At 29.9% G+C, this 9,812-nt stretch overlaps 1 protein-coding gene across 2 annotated transcripts in view; it reads left to right on the top strand.

Annotated features, from left to right (window-relative positions):
- Nucleotides 1-4,699: 4,699 nt before the first annotated feature.
- The window catches only part of LOC148947545 (galactosylceramide sulfotransferase-like), a 9,031-nt gene continuing 3,918 nt past the window's right edge, over nucleotides 4,700-9,812 (top strand). For both annotated transcript variants that reach the window (XM_089096144.1, XM_089096143.1), the window contains exons 1-2: nucleotides 4,700-4,809; nucleotides 6,327-7,121. In XM_089096144.1, the coding sequence (XP_088952270.1) occupies nucleotides 4,766-4,809; nucleotides 6,327-7,121 (839 nt within the window). In that variant the 5' untranslated portion in view covers nucleotides 4,700-4,765. The remainder of the gene's footprint in view (nucleotides 4,810-6,326; nucleotides 7,122-9,812) is intronic.

Below are 9,812 nucleotides of genomic sequence, written 5' to 3'. Positions count from 1 at the left end.
CTTTTAGTTGAAAAATAACCTGGTGTTTGAATATTTTTTGAATACAACACGTTTATCGCTAGGCAAAAGCCTTCAGAAATTTAAGTTTGTACTATTATTCGTTATCATATCTGCTCGTCTTTTATTTTGTCTATAAAGTCACGACTGGTAGCTTAAATGTGACATCTAAAGGGATATAAGTTCTTTTCAAACCAACACGTTTATCAATCTAAATAAACCTTCAGAAAATCTCATCTTTGACTATTACTTGCTGTTATATCTGCTCGTCAGTTATTGAGTTACTAAGCTATTAATTTTCAGCTCAAATTTAACCTCTTATGCAAAAAAAGTTTTTTAAAACTAGAACCTTTGTCATTCTACAAAATTTTACAGAAATGTTAGTTTGAACAATTATTCGTTATTTTTTCTGCTCGTCATTGATTCAGTCTAGCAGCTCTTTACTTTTAGTTGAAAAATGCCCTCTTGTGGAAAAAAAGTTTTTTTCACTAACAAGTTTATCATTAGACATAAGTTTACAGAAATTTAAGTTTGAACAATTATTCGTTATTATTTCTGCTCGTCTTTGATTTAGTCTAGCAGCTCTTTAATTTTAGTTGAAAAATGACCTCTTGTGGAAAAAAAGTTTTTTTCAATCCAAAAAGTATATAATTAGACACAGGCCTACAGAAATATAAATTTGAACTATTTTTCTTTTTTATAAATTTTCTTCATTTATTTATTATGTAATCTCTTTAAATTTTTTTTAAAAATGTCATCTTGTGGAAAAAAAGTTTTTTTCGCTCTAACACGCTAATCATCCAACAAAAGTATTCAGAAAATTTACGTTTTGAAAATTATTCGTTATTATTTCTGCTCGTCTTTGATTTAGTCTAGCAGTTATTTACTTTTAGTTGAAAAATGACCTATTGTGGAAAAAAGTTTTTTTCACTCCAAAAAGTTTATCATTAAAAACAAATTTACAGAAAATTTAAGTTTTGACACTTTTTTTTTATTATTTTATCTCGACTTTGATTTAGTCGAGCAGATCTTTACTGTTATCTGAAATTTGCCCTCTTAAGGAAAAAAGGTTTTTTTAACTCTAACAAGTTTATCATTAGACATAAGTTTACAGAAAATTTAAGTTTGAACAATTATTCATTATTATTTCTACTCGTCTTTGATTTAGTCTGTACGCTCTTTATTTTTATTTGAAAATGCCTTCTTATGAAAAAAAAGTTTTTTCCACTCTAACACGCTGATCACTAGATATAAGTTAACAGAAAATCTAAGTTTTAACAATTATTCTTTATTATATCTGGTCGTCTTTTATTTAGTCTAGCAGCTCTTTACTTTTAGTTGAAAAGTGCCCTCTTATGGAAAAAAAGTTCTTTTCACTAACAAGTTTATCATTAAACATATGTTTACAGAAAATTTAAGTTTAAACAATTACTCGTTATTATTTCTGCTTGTCTTTGATTTAGTCTAGCAGCTTTTTATTTTTAGTTGCAAAATGCCCTTTGTCGAAAAAAGTTTTTTTCACTCAACCATGTTTATCACTAGACATAAGTTTACAGAAAATTTAATTTTGAACAATTATTCGTTATTATTTCTGCTCGTCTTTGATTTAGTCTAGCAGCTCTTTACTTTTAGTTGAAAAATGTCCTTTGTGGAAAAAAAAGTTTTTGTCCCTCTAACAAATTTATCATTAGACATAAGTTTACAGAAAATTTAATTTTGAACAATTATTCGTTATTATTTCTCCTCGTCTTTGATGTAGTCTAGCAGCTCTTTACTTTTAGTTGAAAAATGTCCTTTTGTGGAAAAAAGTTTTTTGTCACTCTAACAAGTTTATCATTAAACATAAGTTTACAGATAATTTAAGTTTGAACATTTATTCGTTATTATTTCTGCTAGTCTTTGATTTAGTCTAGCAGTTCTTTACTTTTAGTTGAAAAATGTCCATCGTGGAAAAAAAAGTTTTTGTCACTCTAACAAGTTTATCATTAGACATAAGTTTACAGAAAATTTAAGTTTGAACAATTATTCTTTATTATTACTGTTCGTCATTTATTTAGTCTAGCAGCTCTTTACTTTTAGTCGCAAAATACCCTCTTATGGAAAAAAAGTTTTTGTCACTCTAACAAGTTTATCATTATATACAAGTACACAGAAAGTCTAAGTTTGAACAATTATTCGTTATTTTTTCTGCTCGTCATTGATTTAGTCTAGCAGCTCTTTGATTTTAGTTGAAAAATGCCCTCTTGTGGAAAAAAAAAGTTTTTCTCACTCTAACAAGTTAATCACTAGATATAAGTTTACAGAAAATTTAAGTTTGAACAATTATTTGTTATTATTTCTGCTCATCTTCAATTTAGTCTAGCAGCTCTTTACTTTTAGTTGAAAAATGTCCTCTTGTGGAAAAAAGTTTTTGTCACTCTTACAAGTTTATCATTAGACATAAGTTTACAGATGATTTAAGTTTGAACAATTATTCGTTAATATTTCTGCTCGTCATTGATTTAGTCTAAGAGCTCTTTGATTTTAGTTGAAAAATGTCCATTGTGTAACAAAAATTTTTTTTACTCTAACAAGTTTATCATTAAACATGGTTTTACAGAAAATACAAGTTTGAAAAAATATTCACTATTACTTCTACTTGTCTGTTATCCATTCAATAAGCTCTTTTCATTTAGTTGAAAAATGCCCTCTTGTGGAAAAAAAGTTTTTTTTGACTCTAACACGTTTATCATTAGACATAAGTTTACAGAAAATTTAAGCTTGAAAAATTATTTGTTATTATTTCTCCTCTTGTTTGATTTAGTCTATCGGCTGTCTACTGTTATTTGAAAAATACCTTCTTGTGGAAAAAAAATTTTTTTTCACTCCAAAATTTTAATAGTCAGGTAAGCTCTTACAGAAATTTAATTTAGAAAAATTATTCGTTATTATTTCTGCTCGTCTTTGATTTAGTCTAGCAGCTCTTTACATTTGGTTGAAAAATGCCCTCTTGTGGAAAAAAAGTTTTTTTCATTCTAACACGTTTATCATTTGACAGAAGTTTACAGAAAAATTAAGTTTTAACAATTATTCGTTATTATTTCTGCTCGTCTTTTATTTAGTCTAGAAGCTCTGTACTTTCAGTTAAAAAATACACTCTTATGGAAAAAAAGTTTTGTCACTAACAAGTTTATTACTAGACAATAGTTTACAGAAATTTAAGTTTGAAAAAATTTTCGTTATTATTTCCGCTCGTCTTTGATTTAGTCTAGCAGCTCTTTACTTTTAGTTGAAAAATGCCCTCTTGTGGAAAAAAAGTTTTTGTCACTAACAAGTTTATCATTAGACATAAGTACAGAAAATTTAAGTTTTAACTAATATTCGTTATTAATTATACTCGTCTTTGATTTAGTCTGGCAACTCTTTAATTTTAGTTAAAAAATGACTTCTTGTGGAAAAAAAGTTTTTTTCACTCTAAAAAGTTTATCAATAGACATAAACTTACAGAAATTTATGATTTAATTGTTCTGCGTCATTATTAATGTTCATCATTTATTTATACTATCATTTATTAATTTTTTTTATAAAATTGACCTATTGTGGAGAAAAGTTTTTTTTCAATACATAGCGTTCATAATTAGAAACGAGCATACAGAAACTATAATTTTTAACAAATATTTTTTATTATTTCTGCTCGTCTTTGATTTAGTCTATCATCTCTGTGTATTTGTTGAAAAATGACCACGTGAGGGTAACAAGTTTTTTTTCACTATAATAATCTTGTCAAAAGACATAAATTTACGTAAATTTTTCGTTTTGAATATTAGTTGATGTTATTTCTGCTAAACATTGATTCTTTAGCGAATCTGATTCATTTTAGCTGAAAAATGACCTCTTGTGGAAAAAAAGTTTTTTTCACTCTAAAAAGTTTATAATTAGACATAAGTTTACAGAAAATTTAAGTTTGAACAATTATTCGTTATTATTTCTGCTCATCTTTGATTTAGTCTGTAAGCTCTTTACTTTTAGTTGAAAATGCCTTCTTATGGAAAAAAAGTTTTTTCCACTCTAACACGTTGATCACTAGATAAAAGTTTAAAGAAAATCTAAGTTTGAACAATTATTTGTTATTATATCTGCTCGTCTTTTATTTATTCTATCAGCTCTTTACTTTTATTTTAAAAGTACCCTCTTATGGAAAAAAAAGTTCTTTTCACTAACAAGTTTATCATTACACATAAGTTTACAGAAAATTTAAGTTTAAACAATTATTCGTTATTATTTCTGCTTGTCTTTGATTTAGTCTAGCAGCTCTTTACTTTTAGTTGAAAAATGTCCTTTGTCGAAAAAAGTTTTTTTCACTCAACCATGTTTATCACTAGACATAAGTTTACAGAAAATTTAATTTTGAACAATTATTCGTTATTATTTCTGCTCGTCTTTGATTTAGTCTAGCAGCTCTTTATTTTTAGTTTAAAAATATCCTTTGTGGAAAAAAGTTTTTGTCACTCTAACAAGTTTATCACTAGACATAAGTTTACAGAAAATTTAAGTTTGAACAATTATTGACCGTAAACTCTAGTTTTTTGTAAGAAAATTATGGAACATAAATTAGATAGATGGACGGGAGTCCATCTATGGACTCCCGTCACGAGTCGATTGGTCATTCCTACTTACGGAAGCGAATCATAAAAGATTTCCAGTTATTCTTTTTTTTAGGACGCTTTTTCCAATTGCTGCTGTTACAGAGAAGACTTGTGAACCAAAGCGAAAAATAAGATTTTTGAAAATGCATAAATGCGCTAGCACGACCCTTCAAAATATTTTTCTCAGGTTAGTTTCTAATTCTGTTATACGTATATATAATTTTTCGCTTTTTATTTTTCCAATTTTTAATGTTTTTTGGTGTTTGTTATCGTGATGATTTGCTCTTGGCTTAATAGATTTTAGCGTAATTATTATTACTTACAAATAGTCATTTTCAAAGGAATAAGGTACCGGTATAGCTAGAAAACAATAATGTAAAATAGGCAAATGTAAGCAAAAAATAGGCAAAAAATTCTCCGGTGGCAAAAAATTATATTTTTTTAGCACAGCCTCTTACTGACCAAAAAGGCATTATAAATTTTAGTTTTTATTCATATGAAATCCTCCATGATGACCAGTGACCTCTGGTTCGATACGATCATCCTAGAAAGAACAAAAAGAGAAAAAGACAAAATATTAAGTCTTGCTAGCCATGTTAAAATTCGATTTTCCTTGGTTTTCAAGATGGGGTTTCTAAACCTCCACTTAATTGTTATAGCATCTGAAGAAGTGATTGACTTATGCTAATTTTTATTCTTTAGAATTAGCGTTCTTTTTTGGCCAAAATTGATGTTTCTGGAACGAAAATGGTGCTTGAGTAAAGGGTCATCTATTTCATTTATGTGAAGAGGACAGCCGTACTATTATTTTAATTCTAGGACACTCGTTTCATAAAGATTCAATGGTATAACTTTTATTTTGATACGACATAGTATTTAAATGGTCTATACCTCTTTTTTTACTCTCAAAAATGTTTCTATATAATTCCAACATTATTATTCTGTTGAAGCTAAGCAATAATTATTATCCCTGATTCGTTTATTACTAAGAATTCCTGATCAAATATCTTGTAAACATGTAATCTATGTGATCCTGATCAAACATCTTGTAATCTATGAAAGATCATTTTCTAATTCTTATTTATAGTTTTTTTTTTAATGAATAATAAACCTAAAACAGACCTAAAACAGATTGGGGAGGGGGTGTTAATGTTCTTGAAACCGGCCCCTCAAAAATTTTTAACCGACCCGTAAGAACGTAACAAAAACGTAATAAACACACATTTTTGATGCGGTTTTTGAAAGTTTTCTAACCCTCATCTTCCCCCCCCCCCAAAAAAAACACCCTCCCTCCAGAGAAAAAATCCTTTTTTACATTTTTTTTTATGTTTTTTGGAATACACGCCTTCAAAATTTCAGTTATTTTGAGCTGAGATTTGCTTTCTACTAGATTGCAGCTATTCCTGAAACCCTAATTAGAAGAGGCCAAATGTCTCTTTAGATTTATAGTTATTATTTCTGAACCAGTATTTATTATATTTTTCACTAGACACTTTCTTAGAAAACACACTTTTTGATTTTTGGATACTATGGGCCGTAGTTTGCTCTTTACTACATTGGTGCAATTCCCTCAATAACGATCACAACAGCCAGATATTTCTTTTAATTTATAACTCAAATGCAATATTATTTTAAAACTTTGATGATCTTTTGTAATAGTTTTTCTTTAATATCCAGTAATTGTTTTTACCTATCTAATTTCAGATATGCGCACACAAATGACTTAAATGTTGTTCTACCATTAAGGAGATGGAATTATCTTGGAAGTCCAGAGTTATTCTCGTTAAAACTGGTTAAAGCGACACCCTGGCATCATCTAGGCTACGACATAATGGCTCTACACACGCGATGGGACCATAGTGCAGTAAAACAAGCGTTGGGTGGAGACCCTATTTTTGTAACCATAATCCGAGAGCCAGTAGATCTATTTGAATCTCTTTATAGTTATTATGGTTTATATAGTTTTTTCGGGAAAAGGACTTTCCATGAGTTCATAGATAAGCTGGAGGATGAAAAATTTAATAGAAAAGATGACAGATTTTTCAACAAAATTGGAAGAAATCAGATGCTCTTTGATCTTGGATTTTCTGTAAAAGATTTTAGTAAAGAAGATAAAGTAAAAAATTTTGCTGAAGGAGTTGACAAAAAATTTGATCTTGTGATGATTACTGAGAAAATGGAAGAGTCAATTGTGTTATTAAAACATCTATTATGTTGGGAATATAAGGATTTAGTATATTTTAAGCTGAACAGCAGAGCAGAAAATAAGAAAAAGAAATTGTCGGTTAACCAGGCAGATAAATTAAGAAAATGGTTAAAAGCAGACAATTATCTCTATATGAAATTAAGAGCGGCTTTTGACAGAAAGGTTGAACAATTTGGATACAAGAAAATGGAAGAAGAAAAAAAGAAATTATCCTCAGTGACGAAACAAATCATGGAAGGCTGTTTGTCAGGGAAGAAAAAGCCAGCAGGAGAAAACCTCATTAAGGAGATGAGGTTCGTTCTTCTAGTTTACAACTATTCAGTTTTATTTATTTATTCAATCAGTTTTTTAGTTTTTTGTAATTTTTTTTTGCTCTGTTTATATTTGTTTAATATTTAAAAGCCCAATATCCTCCAGCCATGGGCGCCCATAAGGAGGGCAAGGCTGAATGACGGTGTCATATATTAATATTAATTTAAAAATAAATCCCTGGTCTAAAAGTGCCCTGGTCTAAGAAGAAACAGTACATTGCGCCCACATCGCTCATTACTTAGGCAGCACTATCGCACGTCCTATAATATTTTGTCTTGAGATTTCAATTATACAGCACTAGAAGTGCCGATTAGACCAGGTAAGCCCCCCTTCCCTAAAATTCAGTCTGTGGGCGCCCATGCATCCAGCTGAGGTTGGAACTGCCCTACAAAGAAAGCATTGTTGGGGGAGGGGTATTATAAATAATTTCTCCACAATCACCACGCAGGGTGTACTTTAATGTAGGCTATCATTCTACATAAGATGCGAGATTTGAAAAGGCTGGAATTAATTTGAAGTTTTTTTATTTATTTAGTTTAGGTATAAAACAACCTATAGTTGGTTCTCTTTAAAACATCAAGATACCCGAACTGGGGTTTTCTACCACCCTTTAGGATGAAAACAAATTTGGATGTTTAATAGGGATTCCATATATTTTTATTTAGTTTAATTAAAACTAAACAGCAGAGCAGAAAATAAGAAAAGGGAATTGTCTTTTGAACAGGCAGACAAATTAAGAAAATAGTTAAAAAGAAATAACTATCTCTATATGAAACTAAGAGCGATTTTTGACAGAAAGGTTGAACAATTTGGATACAAGTAGATTGAAGAAGAAAAAAAAAGAAATTATCATGCGTGACGAAACAAATCATGGAAGACTGATAGTCAGGGAAAAATAGCGGGCCAAAACACTATTAAGGAAATGATGTTCATTTTGTATGTTTACAATAATTCAATTTTATTTATTCATTTATTCAGTTTTTCGGTATTTTCTTCTTCTCTATTTATATATGTTCAATATTTAAGAGCAAAATATAATCCAACTGAGGTTAGAGCTACCCTTGAGGGTCACAGAAAGCCTTTTTTCTGGGGAAGGGGAGATATTATAAACAATTTCTAAACAACCACCACGCAAGGTTCACTATAATGCACAATTCTAACTAAGACAAAGCATTTGAAAAAGACCTGAATTAATTTGAAGTTTGTTTTGCTTAGTTTAGCAATTAAACCAATGACAGTTGGTTGTATGTAAAACATCCAGATACCCCAACTAGGATTGGAGACATCCTTGAGGATGAAAAAACTTTTTTGGGGCAGTAAGTATGGATTTCTGCACAACTCGCAAGTAGGGCATAGTATAATCCAGCATTATGAAAGAAACGAGCAATATGAGGTAGGGTGGGAGTACGTTTCAGACATATTTATTATTTACTTCTGATATAAAGCAAAAGTTTTTCACAAGTAGTCAATAGTAGTCCCAAAGTTGTCCCTAAAAAGTCACAAGAAGATATTGTGACAGTAGGTTATTCGTCACATTGATTTAGCTATAATTAAATATTGGATGAAATCCAAATATTTGCATACATACACACTTTCCACTTGCTTACTACTTTTTAACAGGAAAATATATTAAAGCAGCTAAATCTCTGAATATTGTTAATAAAAATGGTATTTTGGTGTTGCAGAAATATTGAAGGGATATAGTGTTAGGGATCCATAGTGTTACTAGGCTTGAAAGTCATTCTCAATTAAATCCTAACAGTTTGTTCACACGGATGAAATTCCCATCCATCCTCAAAGGAATTCCTTACAGGATTTATCGTTTTCCCGTCATGTCTTTCAGTTAGACTTTTTCAACTTTTCCCTTGGAAACTGATGGGTTTCGTGGGAATTTCAAGGCAAAATACTTAAAAGTTAGGATAATGTCAAGAATAAACCATCCACAGACTCTTAATTTTACAGTCATGGTTGAAAATTACCCGTTTTATTTGACACTAGTCATAAAGAGTATAGAAACATAAGAAAAAGCAGAACATGGCAGAAAATATCGCTTATTCTCAATGAGCCGGGTAGGCTCATTCAGCATGCTAGGCTGTAAGCAAATTGTTATATTCCTGTTGGAAACACAGAATTATCAGTCATCACAATATTATGCCTGATGATGCGTTTGAACACTTTCCCATTAGTGTGAACACTTTCCCGTCGATCCTTGATAGTTTTTCCTAATCGTTTTCCCATCCGTGTGAACTAACTATAAGTGTTTATTTACCTTTAGCCATGATTAATAAAACAATACATTATTGCTGTGGGTGAGCTAAAATTACAATGAAAGAGAGTTCAGCCAAGTGCGTCTGTAATAATTTTTCAAGGAGCTATTTTGGTGTAGTATGGAAAAGATGTGTTAAACCAGTAAAAAATAACGCAAACACTAGAAAAATAACGAAAAGAACTACAATTTATTAATTGTTCTGTAAATCAGAAATGTTGAGTAATCAATGTATCTTGTAAAACTTACATTGCAAACCAGCGTTAAATATTAATGCTGCTACATATTAAGATCTAATAGCAGATATCGTGTCTGGACCTCCTTAAACAGAAAATTATATTTTCAGGAAAAAGAAAATAGCTTTGATATTCAAAATTTTTCAATAGCTTTTATTAGCTTTTATTTT

Source organism: Artemia sp. Qi Xiang Cuo, chromosome 10 (genome assembly GCF_049724085.1).
Source record: "Artemia sp. Qi Xiang Cuo chromosome 10, ASM4972408v1, whole genome shotgun sequence".
In the NCBI taxonomy this organism is placed as follows: Eukaryota; Metazoa; Arthropoda; class Branchiopoda; order Anostraca; family Artemiidae; genus Artemia; species Artemia sp. Qi Xiang Cuo.
The sequence above is the reverse complement of the archived record's forward strand: the minus strand, read 5'-3'. Positions and strand labels throughout refer to the sequence as shown.